The sequence below is a fragment of the Lepisma saccharinum genome, chromosome 3 (assembly GCF_977018435.1).
Source record: "Lepisma saccharinum chromosome 3, izLepSacc3.1, whole genome shotgun sequence".
In the NCBI taxonomy this organism is placed as follows: Eukaryota; Metazoa; Arthropoda; class Insecta; order Zygentoma; family Lepismatidae; genus Lepisma; species Lepisma saccharinum.
This window is the reverse complement of record NC_139231.1, coordinates 73,229,233-73,251,340: the sequence shown is the minus strand read 5'-3', so window position 1 is coordinate 73,251,340 and position 22,108 is coordinate 73,229,233. Positions and strand designations below refer to the sequence as shown.

Below are 22,108 nucleotides of genomic sequence, written 5' to 3'. Positions count from 1 at the left end.
TTCAAGATATTCATGGAATGTTTTCCATGTTATATCAGATTGGAATATCAGTATTTTTTTTTTTTCTTGAACCAGCCTCTTGATGGAGATATTATATATTTAAATGTTTTACACTTAATTTTTGTGTCTTTGTTTTTGAACAGAGTTGAATAAACCTTATTCTCTTGAACAGCAAGTGTAGTTTAACACTTAAACATTGGTTATCATCATGTTAAAGCACCACCAAAAATGGTCTAAAAACTGATTTTAAAATTACCTGGAAAAGACAGGGGCTGGAAACCCTTATTTGTATCACCCCTAATAAATACAGTGAAACATCGATTTTATGTTGCGGGAATTTACATTTTCCCACATTATATACCCAATCTTGATGGTCTCAACATGGAAAAATGTTAAATGAAATTTCCTCGATTTTACTTTTTCCTGCATTTTAAGTTTTTTCAGCTTGGTTTTTTAGGGGCTTGTAAATAAAAAACGTAAAATGCAGGAAACGTAAAAAGCGGGAAAGCATAGGGAAGGGGTGAAACTCAAGTGTCAGTAAGAAACTATTTCACAATCGACTTTTCGGGGATATATTGTGTCAAAAATAATTCAACAAAGGTAAAGAAGTATGATTATGAATTTCTAAGGAAAAAAAGCAAGACTTAATCGGTAACTGATTAACGTGACCCACTTTTGAGGGTAGGAACGGTGTATGACTGCTTCTATCTGCCGCCTATTTGATTCAATTTATGCTTCTGATTGTGTGGGATCTTCATTTACTCTGTAAACAGGTAATTAGTTGCTAGTTTTATAAGTATTGGGCAATTTGAGCGGGTGGAGGGAATGATCATTTATAGTTGGACGTCAATCATCTTTATATACGGTAATCAAAGTGTCCTGGATTCAGTTCACAGTGGAGACATGTAGAATGATTCAGATCCCACTTTAGTAGCTGCATGGGTGTTCAGTCCCGATCAGCCCAACTGCAGAAAGTGAACTGAAAACGAGCTTTGTCAAAGTTACGCATATTTTGCCGTTACAATATGGGAAATTGTTATCAGTGACGTGCACATGATTTTGGAAAGGGTGTGGCGAAGGCGGTTACATATATATTTTTTAATAGTCAGCCCTCATTTTGCATCTTTTCCTGCTTTTGATGACCCCCATCAGCCCCTCCTCTGAGCATGCCACTGATTGTTATTTACGTCCAGATTAATTGATGATTTATTGTTGGATTTAGCAGTGTTGCGGAGAGCAAACGCCCCTTCCATAATAGTTTTCGTGTAAATAACGTGTTTCCGTTTGTTTTTTTCTCCCCATCCACCTTTAATATTTCGCGATTTATTTTCAACACGTGAATGGATCTCAAGAAAAGTATCGAGTATATTACTATTTGCATCATGTGCATTTCCTTCCTGCACTGTTCTGTGTGTTCAAGATGTTTATCAGAAGGCAAAACAAGAAAAAAATTAGCTTCTCTTTTAACTCATTGCTTTGTGTCTGGTGCTGGTGTTTCGTAATCGTCAAAAGCAGAACAACCTTCTGAGGCGAGATTCAAATCAATGCAGTTTTTCTTCCCCTTACAATGAATGAGTCATTGCTCTGGAGCCAGGAGGCAAAAGATAAAAAAACTGGCGCCGATTGCCAGCTGCTCACTGCCCGCAGACACCACTCCGAGGGGCGATAACGGGAAGGAAGGGAAGAGGAAAAGGTGGTGGAGCGGCGGCCAATAGAAGGAAAGAAAGGGGATGGGGGTGGATCACTGCTTTAAGCTGTCCCATGTTGAATCTCAATGCTACTGACATGTGAGCAACATTTTCGACGCAGATAGAGACATTAAAAAAAAGGGAGAAACTGGCTGAATCGAATCATGCATATCAGTGGAGCTCGTGGGGGGGAGATGGGTGACTTTTCTCCTTACTTGTAGTATGGTATGTTCGTAGAATGTACCTATCCAGGAATGAATGCTTAATTGTAAACCGCAGATGAATAGAGACGGGACAATAGTGTTTCACCTTTATGCTAATTGATTGTCTGTTCCACATGAGCAAGAAAGTCGAGGCAGAAAGGGCAAATGCCCCCTGCCCCAAGGAAACAAGAAAATGTGAAGGTAAAGTTCCCCGTGCACTTTACACCATGCCGGGACGCATGTATAGGAGTGTGTGGGAGATGTGATCAGCACCATGCTCTGGCCACCTTTACCCCCCCCCCCATTCTTCAATCTCTGCCAATTTGGAGGTGATGTGATCAGCACCAATGCTTGGGCAGCCTTTACTCCCCAGGGTTGCCCCAAGGTACCCATTTAATTGAGGCAGGTGAGCTCCAGAGCCACTTTATGAGGCAGCTTAGATCACCCACCCCGGGAATCAAACTCAGGTTTCCAGTGCTGCAGTCAGATGCCCTACTAACTACGTGACCACGGCTCCCCAGCGAATGAGATAAAGTAAATAAATATATGCTCTTTTGACCCAAATAAGCATTTTAATGGTATTTAGATGTGCACTAAATTTGACTGCTCCCAGAGAATATTGCCACACTCCTCGTTGACCCACTCATTTCTTCTGACTCCGTCACTGTACAACACGGGAGTCACATAATGTGTATAAAAGAAACCGTTCTCTGCCCCACTCAGAATAATACATGTGTCCGAACTTCACCTCCCCCCCTCTCCCAAACAATTGATTTGACAATAATATTTTTCAGTGCATAAAATATCGCTCATATGCCCTTAGAAAAAAATAATCACTTTAGCTTATGCATTTTGAGCTTCATTCTGATGACCAAATGACATAGCATTCCCGGAAAAGACTTCAGATAAAAATAATTTACAGTGAAATATAGACTAAATCCAATCGTATTTCCTTAGGAATCTAAACGACTTCCCATTATAGAAGAAGTGCAGTTCTTATTCAGTATTGGATGGCGGAGGTTGGCAAACCCTTGTTATTAATGCTGCAGACAAAAAGAAAGAAAAAGTTTTAACAAACAAGCCCCCTCCTCACTTTTCTTTTTCATTCCCATCAACCAGAAAGGATTCCATAAATCTGTGTGAGAAAAGAAGCGAAAGGTAATCGAATCCTGTTGTCAATTTTCCAATCGGGGGGGGGGGGGGGGGGAACTTCTGTTTTGTCCAAATTCTAAGGAAGGCACCATTTAGTGAGAATCAGTTTGGCAACAGTGTGCTTCTTGTCTGAGCCTGATGCAGAAGAATCGGCCCATTCTGTTTTTACTGGGAATGCAAAAAGTGCCGTTTTCCCTTCCTGTCCATCAAGGAAGATGTGACAAGTGCAAGTTGTACCCTGCCTCCCCCTCCCTCTGCCTTCCACTGACCATGTCTCTTTGCTCCCTCCTCTTGCATGAAAGCCTATCATCTGAAAGTTGAATGTGGTGGTGAATGAAATGGCTGCAAAAGCAAGAAAAGGGAGGGGGAAGTCGCGTAGTCAACAGAACAGGTTTCTGCTCTTTCTGCCAAATTATGAGACATCGTCACGGCTCGGAAAATGTATAAAGTGAGAAACGGTAGAGCGAACTTAAGATCGAGGTGAACGACCTGTCATTTAACACGGCCTTTTGCTGGGGCTTGACTGGATGAACGTATAATGCGGGAACGTAAAATCAGGGTTTCACTGTATATTAAAGTGTTTTGTATGAAAGCAATTGTTTATTTACATTTTAGTGAAAGGAATGAAATTGTATTTTCATGTATTTCTGTTATCTTCCAGTACCTGTATGACTTCCTTGATGCCCTCATTACTCAACAAACTTCTCCTGAAGAAGCATACCGTAAGTTTGATGAGATAGCATCAAAACACACAGAAACTTTACGGAAGTTGACAAAGCAAGTGCAGGAGGCAAGGCAGAATCACGATGATGAATCTGTCAAGAGAGCTGTGAATGATTATGAAGATGCTTTGGAAAGGTAAAAATTCTATGCCTTATTTCTTAGTGATTAACAGCTGTACAGCTTGCCACACACAACACACAATGACCAATGGCCACACAGGCAGAGAGAGAAACACTGTTGCAGATATGCCAATGATGTTGCCAGAATTCCTGATGGCCATACCTTTGCTAGAAGGAATTGCAATACAAGAGAGACAGATTGGCTGTTGCAGTCATGTTACTCCTGCAGAGTCACTGCATATTGGGCATACGAATTCATCAACTATTTTATGTTGAGCTGTACAATGGCCATTTTGCATTTAAAGTTTCCAAAATTTGATACCTAGCAAGGACAAAATTTCATATTTTGGATCCCAAATAAAAATGTAGGCCCAGTCCCCACTTATATTTAAATCAAACCTTGTCAAACTATTTTCTTGTCACGATGATCATTAGATCAGCAACTGTTGACCATCATAAAAACTATCAACTATTGAAAAATATTAACTTCCTAAAAAAGTTAGTGAAAATTTGAAGCTCAATTAGGAATGAAATTGTGTTCTTTGGCATTCCATACCATTAATTCCTAATAACTGGTGCAGTTATAATTAGGGCTGATATCGGTATCGGTAAGTATCGGTTCAATTTTTTTCGCCGATACCAAAGATCGATTGATTTATTTTAATTATTTTACTTCACTTTTTGTGCCACTTTTGGCTAATTTGCGAAGATGGGAATGAATGATAATATGATTAAATTGATGAATGGTCACTCACAATCTTCCATGCCTAGGCTAGGATTCAAACCCAGGACCTCTGGCATCGTAGCGCAATGTGCTAACTACTCCCCTAAGGAGTACAGCGATGTTACCAAAGATTTTGAGTGGCTAGAGTGGCCAAGAGAAAACTTATTTGTCAAGATTTGTCCTTCGTTCACCCTTGTGACAGGTTGGGGTCCTGCACAAGAATTCTATGTACATTTCCGAAAATGATGCACCCTCCTGGGAAGCAGATGACAAGGTCAAAGGCAGGCCTAAAGTGAAAGTGCTGCACCCAAATGTGACCCAAGGCATGGAACTGCCTGGTGGTCAACGCTAAGAGGAAATAATAGAAACCATCCATCGCCAATTCTTGCTTGCAAAATCGTGGGTTAAGAACGTGATGTTCCAGCATTATTATAATGCTAGGCTCATTCCGGAGTTCTTGGGAAAGGGATGAATGTCACTGTGGGAGGATTCAGCCCAGTCCCTTTCTTTTTTAACCTTTGTGTCTTCATCCCTCCCTCATATACATGCTGCTGGGTGATGCAGTGACCAGACTCAGAGAAAGGCTGGCTGCTTACAGAAAAGAAAGGAAAAAAGATGTGGCAAAGCTTACATCTGCTCCAGGACCCTCAAAATCATTTATATATCTTCTGGTGCATAATGTATAGAAATACATATTTGTTGGTTTCTGAAGATAAGTGTGAAGATAAAACTATAACTCAATAAGAAGTATTTTGTAGTACTATATAATTGTGAGATAGTAATACGTATTTAGATTACATAAAATCACTGATTTTATGTAATCTATGTAGTATAAGGGGGGATCAACTGAAACCAGTTCAGTGGTCATAATTCGTGAAATAAATTTTATTTCGAGCTGAAACTGGTACACTGTCTAGAGGCGTCTATGGTTAGCGCTCAGTAAAAATATTGTTCAGAAGAAGTCACCATGAGCGTTGAGACACTTGTCCCACTGTGTCACTAACTTACAAATGCCGTCCATGTAAAATTGCGAAGGCTGAATCTCAAACCAATCACGCACAGCGTCCTGAACTTCAGCGTCAGACTGAAATCTCTGACCTTTCAAAGCCTTCTTTAGAGGCCCAAAGATGTGAAAGTCACAAGGTGAAAGGTCAGGGCTGTAGGGTGGGTGTCGCAACATTTCCCACTTGAATCGTTGAAACAAATCCTGCACTTGGTTTGCAACGTGTGGACGCGCGTTGTCATGCAACACAATGACTCCAGCGGTCAATAAACCAGGCCTTTTGTTTTTGATGGCTCTCCGTAACTGTGTCAAGGTCTCACAGTAGCGTGCGGCGTTGATGGACTGTCCTCCTGGTTCCTTGAAGTTGAGCAATAATGGTCCATGGCAATCAAAGAACACAGACGCCATAACTTTCCCCGCAGACGGTTGCGTCTTGAACTTTTTTGGGACGTGGAGATGAGGGGTGTTTCCACTGCATAGTGGAAGACTTTGAACTCGGTTCAAAATGAAAGTTTCATCCTCAGCAACAATGTGCAGCAAGAAGTCGTTACCTTCCAAATGGTAACGTGACAAATGTTCAATGGAGCATCCCATACGCTCCAACTTTTGGTCCTCCGTCAATACCCTGGGTATCCACTGCGCGCACACTTTATGATAACCCAGAGCTTTCACAATTTTGTGAGCAGTACCATAACCCATGTTTAACTCGTTCGCTATGGATCGAATACTCATGCGTCTATCTGCAGATATTGCCGCATTCACCTTTTCACACATGTCTTCTGTGGCAACAACATGGGCTTGACCAGGACGGGGATAATCAGTGGTTTGTTCACGCCCCTTCCGAAACATTCTTGCCCAGTCCACCACTGTTGTTTTGGACACGCATGCATCACCATACACGTCTTTCATACGCCGGTACACTTCAGCTGGTTGACAACCTTCGGCACTCAGAAACTGGATGACAGCACGCTGCTCCTGTTTGGATGGATTGGGGATGTTGAAAGCCATCTTTCACTCGTTATACCTGCAAAACGGAAACACGTATAAACAACATTCCTACACCCAACACACAGAGACATTAGCCATTACACACTATTGGACAAACAATATCCTCCTACACCCTATACCAATAATACATGGAACGAACGGGTTTCAGTTGATCACCCCTTGTACTATATGTCCTCCTCCGTAGTCGAGCGGGTTAAGGCGTTCACTCGTCTTGAGATCGTTCGCTGCGGGACGGCGTAGGTTCGAATCCGACTCTGGTCGGAATTTATTCGGCCTACGTATAGGGCCGGTGGCAACCCACCATCGTGAGGAAATTGGGAAGCTCCGAGTGAGTGAGCGTAACCGGGTCAAGAAGACCTACAATAACGGCTGGGGGTTCGTCGGGCTGATCACCCGTCACTCCAATACTGGTCTAAGACCTCCGCGCTATAAACAGGTGACGGAGGAACAGTGTGGGAGGGAGACCAGCAGTCGGTAGGTAAGCCAAGGCCCTACAAAGGGCTGTAGCGCTGTGGGTTTAGTTTAGTTTTTATGTAGTACTATATTTATTTTTTGTGATATTTTCCCCTTAGATCTTTGCACTTTTCAAAGAATCAAATATAGTTTAATGTTTGCATAAAAAGAAATGAGGATTCTAAAGAAATGAAGAATAACTCCTGACAATATCAGAGCAGATTAATTACATCTTAGGTTTCAAAACTTAATACATATCAACCCTGGTAATTTGGTTTATTCAGTTTTTAACTCTATTACTTGTCATTTAAGGTATATTCCTGTTCTGATGGCTCAAGCAAAAATATATTGGGACCTTGAGAATTATGCCCAGGTGGAGAAGATATTTCGCAAGTCTGTAGAATTCTGCAACGAAAATGACACTTGGAAACTGAATGTGGCTCATGTCTTGTTCATGCAGGAAAACAAATTCAAGGAAGCAACAGGATTTTATGAGCCAATTGTCAAAAAACACTACGATAATGTAAGTATATGAAATATATACAGTTTTCAGATAAGGACAATGGACTGAATTGAATACTGAAAATCTTTGTTCATATAGCATGTCCACAAAAACATTCCGTGATTATAAACAACCACAAAATTTTAATTATGTATATTACAAAATTTGTACCGATACCATTCGAAAGAACAGCTCAAAGAATTTTAGCGGATGTGTAATTGTTGGCATTAACTACAACAATAGATGGCATGGTATAACAATAAAGGAATGAAAAAAAAGGAAAAATCTTTCGATTATTAATGTGTTATTGTAAATGGCATTGTTGTTAGATGCAAATTGTGTAGAGCTAGCCTGCAGTTAAACATCCCTAAATCCACCGTGTCCAAAACCCATCTCGATGTTCGGAATTTTCTAAATGAGAAACTTGAAGGAAGTTGGATTGGGCGCTCCGGAAACAAAGATGCTGTGTTCTGCAAGTGGCCACTGAGTTCCCCTGACTTGACTGTCTATGACTTCTTCTTATGGGGTCACATAGAAGATCTTGTATACGTACCTCCACTGCCTCAAGATCTGGAAGATCTGAAACGTTGTATCATTGCCGCCATCAGGACCGTCACTGTAGATACGTTGGAACGCGTGTGGCATGTGTGGGAATATCACCTTGATATTTGCAGCATGACACGAGGAGCACACATTGAGTGCCACTGAGGTAGGAAAAACTCAATATGCTGACCAAGGCAGAAATTTATTTTATTATAAAACATAAACTAAAAGTAACATTTCAACCTTCTAGCAAGGTCTTCTTTAGACTCTGCACCAAGTACAAATGTAATAAGGTACAAAACAGGACGATATATATACACAAACATTACTCCCCTCCAGACTATTAGAAAGTTGTTCTGGAACATTCTAGCAGGTTCAGGTCTAGCAGAGAAGAGGAAGAGGAAGGGATTATCTACAAAGTGAAATGTAAAGAATGTCAGAGTGTGTACATAGGAGAAACGAAAAAGAGGCTGAAAGACAGGTTGAAACAACATAGGGATGATGTATGACTTAAGAGAGAGAAATGCTATATTTAAACACACGAGAGAAACAGGACATGACATAGAATGTGATGAGGCTAAGCAGATAGGAAGGGAGAAGAGAATACTAGTGAGAAAATGGAAGGAGGGCAAGGAAATAGAGAAGAAAGGTGAAGAAGACACAATGAACTGGAATGGGGGACTGATGATACGAGGGTCACTATTTATATTTTGAGCCTAACAATGAAAAAAACAGGAATTTGGCATTGAAAACTGCTTTATTGTTTTTCGAAGTATTCTCCTTTATGGTCAATACACATTTCCATTCGTTTGAACCATTTGTCAAAGCAGTTTTTCCATCTTCTTGAGACACTTCCATAATATGGTTTTTGAATGCATCAACGGCATCTTCCGCCGACGAAAATCGTTGTCCACGCAATTTATTCTTGACATTCGGGAACAAGAAGAAGTCATTGGGTGCCAAATCAGGACTGTACGGTGGATGACCTATCAATTCGATTTTTTGACTGTTCATAAAGTCGGTTGTTAGACGAGATGTGTGACAGCTGGCATTGTCTTGATGAAGAATGATCCGACGGCGTTTGTTTGTTTTCCGTATTTGACCGAAGACCTCTGGCAAACAAATTGTTGTGTACCATTCAGAGTTGACCGTTCTATGTTCCTCTAAAGGCACAGTTGCCACATGACCAGTTTTCCCGAAAAAAACAGGCTACCATTTGTTTCGATGTGCTTCGAGCGCGAACAACTTTTGTTGGATTGGGTTCATCTTGAAACACACATACAGTCGACTGCTGTTTACGTTCTGGCTCATATGCATATATCCATGATTCGTCACCTGTTACAATCTTATATACGTCTTTTGAAGCACCACGATTGTATTTATTGAGCATTTGTTTGCACCAATTGACGCAAGCGTCTTTTTGAGTTTTTGTCAAATTGTGTGGGATCCAACGAGAACATACCTTTCTCACAGCTAAATGATCATGTAATATTTTATATATGCTGGTGGAACTAATGCCTATGGTTGCCTGAATCTCACAGTATGTCACATGACGATCTTGCAGTATTAGGTTTTGCACAGCATCAATGTTTTCTTGAACAACAACTGATTTTGGACGACCTTCGCGAATCTCGTCGGTGAGCAAATGGTGGCCACGATTAAATTCGTTATACCAGCGTTTCACAGTGGCAAAGGATGGGGCTTCATCGCCAAATGTGGAAGTAAGTTGATCGATGCACTCTTGTCTTGATAATCCACGTCGAAAATCGTAAAAAATCATCGCATGAAAATCTTCACGAGTTAATTCCATTTTATTGTTGTCGCACAATCTCCAAGGCAACATAAACAACACAAATGAAGCTATTGACAAAACATTTGAAGTACGTTATGGTCAATAATGCCAGACGATTCTGTGCAAACGTCAAATCGCGCCTAACTTCAATCAGTGTTGCCAAGGCTCAAAATATAAATAGTGACCCTCGTAAAGAAGAATGAAAAAAGGTTTTAGAAAGAGTGGAAAGGACAAGAGAGAAAGAGGAGAGAAGAAGGAAGAAGAATGAAGGAAAAAGAGCGTGAGATAAAGAGTCCAACCACATTCTAGATGGAAGAAAATATGTTTAGCCTTTTAGGTGAAAGTACAGTTGACAAGGGAAAGCCACCTGCTAGAATGTTCCAGAACAACTTTCTAATAGTCTGGAGGGGAGTAATGTTTGTGTATATATATCGTCCTGTTTTGTACCTTGTTACGATTGTACTTGTTGCAGAGTCTGAAGAAGACCTTGCTAGAAGGTTGAAACGTTACGTGTAGTTTATGTTTTATAATAAAATAAATTTCTGCCTTGGTCAGCATATTGAGTTTTTCATATCATGGAAACAAGGCTTAATGGTGTTATAACACTGAGGTAGGTAGTTAGGTATTAAAATTTTTGAGTTTCTGCTTCTAATGGCACCAATTTTATATAAATATGAGTACCGAGAGCAATGCTATATGTGTTTATAATCACCGAATGTTTTTGTGGACACACTGTATTATGTATACAATGAAATTGTGTTGACACAAGGTGGAAATTATGCAAAATAAAACATTCTCCTTTAATTTATACCAGTATTGTGTAAAAAATATATTTTTATTAAATGACAGCTATTGTAATATTCGGATTTAATCTTGAATATTTTAAAGTGAAACTCTGCTAAATTGATGTATATAATTACTCTGGAATACTTACATGTTAATATTAGCTAGTGTTTTGAACAATTTTTGATTGTACCAATTTCAGTATCTGTGGGAATTAGTAACACTCTGAACATTGGTATCAATTCAAACTGATGCTAATGCTGATAAACAAGCCAATAAGTTTTTGAACCATTCTAGATGCTGATATTTAACCAACTCTCATATATTGTACTAAACTAAATTCCAGTCCTTGAAGGGTCAATCTGCCACGCATCTCTACATTTTGCAACATGGGGTCAGTGCCTCTTTAAGGCATTCTGGACAAGTGTCCTTTGCTATTTCTCTACCAGTTGTGCTCACTATGCTGTATGAACATGGAAATTTTGGAGCACCTACTACTAATTGAACCAAGGACCACTTGCATCATTTGGCTATGTTGTAGCTGATGATTCTGATATAGTACAGGCAGGGTTTGGCAAAGAAAAGGTAATCGAAGCCGTGTCCTTGAGAACTGTGTATTTATTGCACAATGACATGTTCAACATGCTTGCCGTCATCGTAAATAATAAGTACCGTGTGTTTGATGAGTTTAGACACCATCTGGGAGCACTGTTCAGGGGATACATCTTTCAGCACTGAGTCAATGTTCTCACATAGTTGTTTCAGAGTTCCTGGTATTGGTGAGAAACATTGTTCCTTCAACATTCCCCACAGAAATGCATCACACATTGTCAGGTCCGGACTTCTCAGAGGAAAAGGGAAGGTAGTCCCTCCGGACGCAAGGCGATCTGGAAATATTTCCTCTAACCGTGCCCTCTGTTCCCCAGGGCTATGTGTGGGGTGGCTCCATCTTGCTGAGAGAAATCCAGATCATAAATTGGCTGTAAGTCTGCATGAAACCTGACGATGAAGAACATACTAACATAAGCAAATAACATAAATCACCAACTACTTCTCATTTCCATGTTTTGAGTACATTTTTGTTTTTGCCCCATCCTGTTTATTACTTTTTTAAATAAGTAGGGATGGGCCAATATGAAATTTTGGCCAATAGTCATAAAATACCGATATAAAATTTACTAATACCGATAAACAATATTCTACTGTTCCGATATAAAATTCCAAGTACTGTTTGAAGAACCTGAATAGTTCATCGACCTCCTTAATAAATGTTTGTTTCCAGGTGACTGCAGTGCAAAACAAGTTTCATATTTAGACATTTACTTTTTTAAGAGTAGGGCATGGATATTGTCCATAAAAATTATGACAAAGTGGCTGAATTTTGCACTAAATTATAACATATTTATAGATATATCAGATCCACCAATAAACTGATACACCGATATGCCTATATTGGCCAATACCAATAGAGTACCGATTAATCTGTCCCATCTTTAATAGAATGTAACATTTCCAACACTGACTAATAATGCTATATAAAATTGTGTGTGTGTATTATTTCCTCAGAGATTTTATAATGGTATTGATATAATCTCTATGACACAGAAGTAAAATGTGAGTGGTTTCAGTACAACATTATACGGTAATAAATATGATTGGTGTGTCCTTTTTAGCTTTCAAAAATGATAAATTAATTATCGGAATCAGTTTAAATACAGGATTTTTTTTTTACTGATTCCGATACTAGATCAGACATGAAAATTTCTGGACAATATTTACACATCAGAAATTAGCTGCATCACTTAAATAATAAATACAAATTCACCTAATCAAAGTGTTTTTCTTTTTGTTATACGATCTAGATCTTGAACGTGAGTGCAATTGTTCTGGCAAATCTCTGTGTGTCCTACATAATGACATCTCAAAACGAAGAAGCTGAAGAACTGATGAGGAAAATTGAGAAGGAGGAGGAACAGCTTGCATATGAAGACCCTGACAAAAAGATTTTCCATTTGTGCATTGTCAATCTAGTCATAGGGTGAGTTGCATTCTGCTGCTATATTTTTTGAAAACTTTGACAATCAATTTGTCATTTGTTCTCATTGAAATATTTGTAATAGTTTTGTGATGCTGTAAGCATCAATGAATGCATTCCACACAAGGAGGAATCAAACATGTCTGAAGTTTCTTTTAAAATTTTGTTATGTGAATGTGTTCTTTGAAACCTTTGTTTAAAAAAAAAAAGTCATTTGCAAGACCCAGGGTCCAGTATTAAGGGCTTTTCTCCATTGTTAGTAATATTCAGGAATGTTGCCTTAAAATATACAAGGGTCATTCAAAGTTTACTAGGTCTTTTATTTCTAGGGAAAAAATGGAAAGTCCTACAAACACCAAACTCGGTCAGTTTTTCAAAGTATTCCCTGTTTGCGTCGAGGCACCACTGCCATCATTGTGGAAGTTCCCTGATTCTTTCGGCATAGAAAGAAATGAGCTACAGTTGTAGCTACTGCGGGACATCTTTTGTCAGTGTTTTGTCAGTGCTTCATCTATCTATCTTTAATTTCTTCCCTCTCAGATACTCTTTAAATGGCTCAAAAAAGTCTGATAATCACTGAGAGCTAAGTTCGTCATGGGAATTTGGGGGTGGGGAGGTGACTTGTCATTGATTTTTAGTTATAGTTATAATGTACAGTTTTCTACCTGTCTGTGAGTGATCGTGGTGATGGGGTTGAAATGAAACACCACCTCTTATGCCTTTAAAATAGGTTTGGAAAGGGGGGAGGCATGCTGTTAAAATATTAATACCAAGTTAGTCAAGCAGACAAGCTAATGGCAGTGTGTCTTTAGTCTTTTAATTTCAACTGCACAAAAAAAAGGGGGGGGTTCGAATGTCATACACCTTTCGATTGTTGGCATCTTGGCCAGTGGTAAACAAAGTCTGGTGTTGTGGTACTTCCGAGTCGGCTCGAAACTTCCGACATGTGGACTTCAGTTTTAGTGTTGGATGAATTCAGGCTTGATTTGTTTCGCTTGTATGTGTTCCTGTGCTATGACTGACTGGATAATTGTAAATTACTGCCAGTTTTCGTTGTCTAACACTGGGAGCTTAAACATGTACATAAAACTACTTCCCATAAAGTACAAAATTATGGAAGTTAAGTTTGGAAGTGGACCTTAGCAAAATTACACCAATGATGAAAGTGCTTCAGGTTCAGGTGAAGAGAATTAGCCTAATGAGATGAGCCACGAGAAACATGAAAGGTAATTATTTTAAAAATTTTATGCTGTCCTCCTCCCTGTTCATGATTTGATTGTAAAGTGTTTCTGAAGCTATGCAATGGAAAACATTATTCATCCTGAGTTATTTAACGTCACTTTTCTATCTTGTGGTTAATCACTACGGGGAAGATGGAATTGAGAAAGATGGAAGAAATAGATGTTATTCAATTTGACGTCATCTGGCCATTGATAACAGTGTTTGTACATACGGAGTATGATCGTAAAATAAGGAAGACAAAACTTTCTTACTAAATTCTACCCGAAAAATTGTTAAACCTCTCTCCCCGAAATTCGGATTGCCTCCGAGATTTTAAATTTTCTGGAATCCAGATATTTTTGCCATCCCTGGTGTGAAAGTAAGATATGTTAGGAAAAATGCTATGTCAGTAAGTATGTCTGTCACCTCGAGAACAAAAATCTTGATCAGTCTTGTCATTGGTAAGCATAGTAAACACAAAACAACATGAAGTACTTCGTGTTTTGTAAAGCAAGAACATTTTTTTTTTACCAAAATCTATATTTGAACTGCAGGATCCAAAATAATTAAAAGGAGAAATCCTATGAAGGAAATACAAAGGATCCAAAACTACTTTTTTTCCAGTTCTTTTTAGCACTAACTGTGATGAAATTTATGTTTTTGCTTACTTATATTTTTTTCTATGCACCATTACTTTCATGTATTCTGTGTAAGTTGTGTTGTGATGATCTTCAATATGTGTTTTTCTCTTTGAAACAAGAATGTTGCATCCTTTACAGTGCTGGACATTTAATCTTGATGACATCACAGAAATCCTGCCATGTTTGTAAACAAGGAGGCTGAAAAAAGGTCTTATGACCAAACCTTCAAGAGTGGGGGGAAAAGCAGTCAAAGGACCTTGAATTCGCAGGCCTGCTGCGATGACTTGACCCACCTGACACCATTGCACTCAACAGGAAACATAGCGGGGGGTAGAACTGGGCTCTCCTTTGGATGTGCTAAACTTAGCGAATCTCTTGCATATTTCTAGCTGTTTCATGGTGTCACCTGACTAATTTCGTTCAGATATGCGAGTATTCTGACTTTTTTTTTTACGTCGTCTCTAAAATAATTAGAAAGCATTTTTTTTTATTATTTTGCTTTGTCATTACCGCATCTCCCAATGACCTCTGATAAAAACATTAATAGCTAACATTTATTCATTAAATTCCCTCTTGTGCCACAGAGTTGTTGCCAAATTATTGAAAATTGTGCATGTTTGCAAAGTTTCTCTGATATTTGTCCTGTGTGAAAGTACCAGTTGGTTATAATTAAAGTGACGGTGTTCAGAGTGGTACAGCACGGGCTGTAATGAGAGTAGCAGTCTGAAACTTTGTAGATATGCTAATGAAGCAATGCGCTCGCAAATGATGAAAAAAAAAATAGTTCCAATTCTCGCCACCAGGTGAAAAATGGCACTGTAAGCAGTCAAAACGTGGAATTTGCTGTAACTCTGACATCAAAGTCGGTGACATTGCCTAACCATTGTGTGAGCTCCCTGGTTTTGTTGGTGAAGCTTGTTGCTTTTTCCTTTAGTAATATTCATGTAATTCGAATAGTGAAATTACAGCGATATTTTATTACAAAGAGTATTATTTTCTGTGATTTATAGTGCCTTTTTCCTGTAACTATACCAACTTTTAACTGCTTACAGTGCCATTTTTTACCCTGGTGGCGAGAATTTGAACTATTTTTTTTTATAATTCGCGAGCGAATTGCTTCGTTAGCATATCTACGAAGTTTCAGATTGCTACTCTCATTACAGCCCATACTGTACCACTCTGAACACCGTCACTTTAATTATAACCACCTGGTATAATGCATAATTTTGCATATCCTGCAAGATACTCAATTTGAGAAAAGTGTTGACAGCCACTGGTGATTAGATTCAAATTGTCACTTTACAGTACAAATTACGATATGTTGGTATCAGTATCTGATTAAAACTAAGTTTATTGCTTATGGTATTAATGGGATGTCTGCACTTATCACTGAATCAAAATATGATGATATTAGTAATTTTTAATACAGAGACTCACCATTCAAAATAATTGATGAAATAGTATATTTTTTCTTTCATAGCACCTTGTATTGTGCAAAAGGAAACTATGAATTTGGAATATCTCGTGTGATTAAAAGCTTGGAGCCTTATAACAAAAAACTTGGAACTGACACATGGTGAGTATTATGTGCATTTATATTGTGAAATTATGTGCATATTGAGTAATAAACTGTGGAAAAGCAAAAATACAGTAAAATATGGAGAGATACATATAATTAATTGGGTGTACCCAATATTCCTATATTATTACATTAAGTATTCAAAATATTTAAAGCATGGTACATTTATTTATTGATTATATCAGTTCTTACAAATATACCGAATTTACTCATGTATAATGCACATTTTTTTCCCAAAATTTTTGCCCCCAAAAACTGGTGCTTATTATGCACGGAATAATTTGAACAGCCAACATGAAACCATACCTGTTTTCATTATGTCACTGGATATAACATGCATAAATCAACAGGCATAAATACAAATTACCAGGTTGGATTTCTTCATAGTAATAATAATAATAATAATAATAAAAACACTGTAAAAGTGAAATGGCACCATTCTGGCAGAATTCAAGCATGCACTTTCGATCACACAGGATGTGTATCAGCACTATTTGTTGGGAATAGAAAATAACTTTCTGAATGCTGCAAATCCATAACATAATTTTGATCTTACCTTCTTCTACTACAGAATAAGCAAGGTGGTTACAGAAGTAATAGCTTTGGAATGCTAAACGCAGTGGGGAGGTGGCATGGGTTGGTGACTCATTTTATACACAAGAGGATATTCTCCTCTTCATCCACATAGCAATAGGTGCCCATTGAATAGGTATCATGTCATTCAATCTTGATCAGCATAGCAACAGCATTAAGACCTACAACTAAGAAAGCTATTTCTTGAACTTGAATTGTACTGCATGTTATATTCAAGATATAATTGTTAGTCGCTTTTCCCCATCAAAAGCCAGGGTACGCATTGTAGACGCACGTGCATTATACATGCGTAAATACAGTACTTGTTAATGGTAGTGCAAGCATGCAAGCTTACAGCTTGGTCCTGCACTACTGTTGTGAGCAGGCTCCTGCAATAAATCATGCTACACCATCGTGCACTCTGATGAACAAATCATCAATTGCTACGAAGAGATTCTGGGCCCATCGTGGCATCTGGTGAAGAAGACAACAAATATTACGGAGCAGTTGTGACATTAGCCGAAACTCATCATATCCAAGGACTGTTAGCTGTTAAACAGTGCAAGAATAATATTACATCATGCCCACTGCAACAGACTGGAGGGAAAATACGAGGGATGATCGAAAAAAAAAAAAAAAAAAAAAAAAAGGTTACAAATCCTATTATGGTGTATGTGTTAGACATAGCTGGAAGATCAACACACCTGATGATGGAGGGCACTCAACACTAGTCCTCGATGTAATCACCTTTTTTGTTCAAGCACTTGTCACAACGGTAGATGAGGTTTTCCATACCGGTTGCACAGAAATCCGCGTCAAGTTCTCGTAGCCACCGTGAGGCAGCTCTTTTGACATCATCACATGTCAGATAATGGTGGCCAGCCAACCAAATGGTAGTCCCAGCTCAGCTGATATTGAGCGTAATGTTCTTCTTCTGTCCTCACGAAGACACTCATCCACAAGAGCACAGTTCACGTGAGTGGTTGAGGTACTGGGCCTACCGCTGTGTCCAGGGTTGTCATTAACAATACTGGTCCGTCCTTCTTTGAAGGCACGACACCACTTCGCTACATGTTGCCTTGAAATTGTCCCCTCCCCATACACCTCCACAATCTGCCTATGAATGTCAGCAGGTGTAGTGTTTTTGGCCCACAGGAACCGCACCACTGCCATCACTTCTACTCTTGACCAATTTTTTAGACGAGTCACCATTTTAAATGTCCGCTTCTCGGGTATACATGGTCAGAATCCGAAGTCCTCAAACTCGCAACATGACAAACATGTTATTAATTTGCACATAAATTTTTGTTACGTTACAGTGAATAAAACAAAAGTTATATGCTTTGTAACCTTTTTTTCCGATCATCCCTCCTACCATTCTCAGTTGAAGGATTAAAATAGCTGTCTTCTGATATTGAAATCTGTGTTTGCTACCAGTGTTAACATAGTAATGTTAACATGAAAATTACACCATTTTAACTGATGTGAAACATGAGTTAGTTATTAAGTGTGTGCGTTGCAGTGTAATCAATGTGTGCTGAAGTTACTGTGTTATTGATCACAGATTGATAAAATCATGCAAATTATTATATGTTTATAGTATCAGAAAGGGCTGAGCTGATTCTTGAAAATTGTAAAGATTCAAAGAAGTTCGGAATATTTATAAGTTCTCCATTTGAAGTTCATAGTAAACTACCAGAGTTTTGCTTTAAAATATTCATAATTGCATATGAGATAATAATAATAATTTAACACTAAAATCCATTTTTTCCCACTGCCTTGGTGTGGAAAGAATGAAATGCATAATTTTCAGCTTATTTAGACTGTGAAATTGTTGTGTTGTATTCTGCAGACTTCACAAGACTCTGGAAAAGTATTGGCCAGTATTAATTATTAAATTCTAGCCAGTACTTTCCAATACTGCCTCAGCCCCAATTTACAGACAGTTAGATTTAATACACATTTCGGATTACCAAAAGTATGGAAGTAACCTCTTACAGCTGTACAGTTCTGGATGTTTTTCAGTTTGTTGTGAGACATTTTAAGCAATTTATCTCATGATATGATCTGTATGGCCCAGTTGTTCCAGTTTTTGCACTCCCCTGTCCTTATCACATTCTTCGATCAGTAAGTTTTACCAGTAACAGTGTAATATCAAGCATTATTTAGAAAGATATTAAATAACGCCAGGGTTCATTCACAATTAAGAATTCATTTTGAGATCTAACAGACTTTATCTTTTTTACCTTTTACCCCCAAGGAAGACTCTTATTGTCAGAATGAAATAAATGAAGATGAGGTACTTATTTGTAATCCCATTGTAGTAATTGTATATGTATACAGTAATATATGTCATTTTGTAATGCTGGATTTGTTTGTATATTTTCCATGATTTGGTGAGTTTGAAATAACAGCCAGTATGTCTATCATCACATGTTTGGAAGGAGGAAAACTATGAATGCTCAGGTAAAAGTTTGGGAATACATTGCTGTGGATGTCAGTTGCCTTGAGTGTGGCTTTTCTCTTTTGAAAGTGTGGTACATCAGAAATTCCCTGGTACAGCAATTTACAACACTGTTGCAATAAGCCCTGTAGTGTACTCCTAACTTGGGTTGAACTATAGGCATAGATCTTTCAAGATAAAAAGTACAAGTGGCTTTCAAAAAACACTCTGTATTGTAATGCCTCTGATAATTCATGTCTTTTTCATGACTACGTTTGTTTTGGGGATGATATTGGAATTAAAGTAAGCCTTAGAACAGCAAACTGATAGGTCCAATCAATTTTTTTGATCATATGCATGAACAGAATCAAATTATTATTAAAAATTTATAACAGTTAGTTAATCATTGGAAAAATCTCCATTTGAAATGATTTTTCACAAGGAAACTAAAAATTCAAAACCTTTTTTTCATTGTATGGCATACAGTTTCCTAAAGAAGTCATGAATGTCAGTTATGGTAATTTGTAAAATCTTACACTAAAAAGCACAACTTTTCTTCCAGGTTTTATGCAAAGAGATGCTTTCTGTCTCTCATAGAAAACTTGGCAAAACACATGATTAGCGCGAGAGACACTGTAATACAAGAGTGTGTTCAGTTCTTGGAGCATTGTGAAGGTTGGTCTCTTATGATTTTATTTGTGTACTCATACTGTGTGTCCACATCTGTATGTTGAAATTCTTTACATTTGTCTGCGTAACCATATGAATCTTGAAACAATCCAAGTTAAATGTACAATTCTACTGTTGTAAGCCTTAAGTTTCTGTGCACCCTTGCCATTCATACTCAATCAATAAGTTCGATCCCTGACATAAATATGGTATCAGTTGAAGAGCTAACTGCCTTGGTGGCTTTGCATGCTTAACTATGTTACTTAGATCACTCTATAAATCATCGCACTTACTTTCGACTGATGTTAAATTGCGCCTTATGCAAGCTCTAGTTCTTCCAATTTTCGATTACTGTGACGTTGTTTACGGTGTTAATTTAACAAAAAAGAATGCTAAAATTGCACAAAAAGTACAGAATTCTTGTATACGTTTTGCATTTAGCTTGAAACGAAGGGATCACATACTGCCTTACTTAAATGACGTTAATTGGCTGAATATGACACGACGCAGAAAACTACATCTGGCCTGCACAATATTCAAAATTCTGCAAACAAAAACACCCACATACTTATACGACAGACTCCAATTTAGACACGACATACACAACTACACGACTCGACACTCTAAGAAACTTAATCTGGACAGATTCTCAAAATCCATATTCCTGTCATCCTTCAAAGCTGCTTCTGCATATTGTTGGAATACGCTGCCACCAGATGTTACCTCGTGTGCGACATATAACAGCTTTAAAAGGGCAGTAACAAAAGTACTTCTACATGAGCAAGGACAAATCATCAGTACACATGACTAGATTCAGCATGCTTACGTTGAAATCAAATCAAAACAAAAAATGAGCAGATTCGAACCCAAGATGAACATTTTGATGTGTGTGAATGAGAAAAATTGTTTTTTATCTTTTTAGTGTGTTAATTACTGAAATATTTAGAAGTGAAAATGTAATGGAATTCGTATGTTATAGTAGTAATTGTATTTTGTCTGTTTTATTGTAGTAGATTTTGCGGGTTAAGTGGTAGAGCAGCCACAGGCTGAACTTCGCCCATGAATAAAGAAATTCTAATTCTAATTCTAATTACTAGGGTTTGAGTTGGAAGTATGCAAAGATAGTATTTTTTCTGCTTATGCACATCACATAAACTGACTCTGACATGCTATTTTGGGAGGAAGTTGATTCTCTGCTAGTGCTGTGTTGTGCATGAAGTTCACACTCAACATTTCTGGTATTTTTCATTTTGTAACTTTTCTACAAATATTGTAACTTTGTAATTTTGCTATAAAAAAAAACTTATTCACTTTTCATAAGTGCTGTGCTCAACTCTGCTGATTAAAACATATATTTTTTTTAAATATTGAAACTGAAAACATATTTGTGACTTACTCTGTATATATATTGTACTTAAGCCACACATATAATTCAGAATAGCAATAGGTACTAATTACTGATTTTTTTCAGTGTATGGAAGAAATGTGAAGACAGTGATAGAACAGCCACTGGAAGAATCTCATCTACACCAAGGAAAGAACACTGTGACGTTTGAGGCTCGCCTTCTGAAAGCTCTTCTCTTGCAGCTGCAAATGTATTGAAGCTAGATTTGTTTGCACGTGCACAATCAACTTTTATTCACCAGTACCTGATTTAATATTTTATGAACACGTTGTTATTTTGATATACACATTTTTTTGTTAATGTTTGAAGTAGATCTACTTTCTTAATGTAAATTATATATATTTCTATCACACCAACGCTATACTACTCAACAAGCAACAAACGTGCACAAACTAAAGATTGAAGGAATTTTTAGAAATATGTTATGACTGTATTAAGTGTATAAAAATAAACACACCAGAGGAAATAAACATTATTTAAACAGATTGTAATATACAAAATAATTTCACTCATAATTGATCCTAAACTTACCAGCATTATATACAGTCCCTATTCACTATACTAACAATTGTCTTATGAAACCGAATATAGGTTAAATCTGCCTCGGTATATACTACTATCACCATTGTGCAGGGAATTTAAAGGTCAAAAAGAGAATTTTGGGGTAATCGTAAGGGAATGTTTGGTTTGGGGCAACACTAGAAAGAGGATGGCCAGAAGTGAAAGTGGAAGGGTTGTGGGTGGACTGTGGTTCCAAATTGGGACCTGTTTTGCTTAAGTTTCAGGAATTCCAAGCTTTAGAAAATTATGACTGTTGTCAAGGAAAGGTTCTGTTAGTATTGTCTCAGT

The 22,108-nt window shown here is 37.9% G+C and overlaps 1 protein-coding gene across 1 annotated transcript in view; it reads left to right on the top strand.

Moving 5' to 3' along the window:
* The window catches only part of Ttc30 (tetratricopeptide repeat domain 30), a 59,332-nt gene extending 37,588 nt beyond the window's left edge, over window positions 1–21,744 (top strand). The window contains exons 8-13 of the mRNA XM_083118782.1: window positions 3,705–3,901; window positions 7,386–7,596; window positions 12,556–12,731; window positions 16,071–16,166; window positions 19,748–19,860; window positions 21,326–21,744. Coding sequence (XP_082974908.1) covers window positions 3,705–3,901; window positions 7,386–7,596; window positions 12,556–12,731; window positions 16,071–16,166; window positions 19,748–19,860; window positions 21,326–21,456 — 924 coding nt within the window. The 3' untranslated portion in view covers window positions 21,457–21,744. The remainder of the gene's footprint in view (window positions 1–3,704; window positions 3,902–7,385; window positions 7,597–12,555; window positions 12,732–16,070; window positions 16,167–19,747; window positions 19,861–21,325) is intronic.
* Window positions 21,745–22,108: the final 364 nt, after the last annotated feature.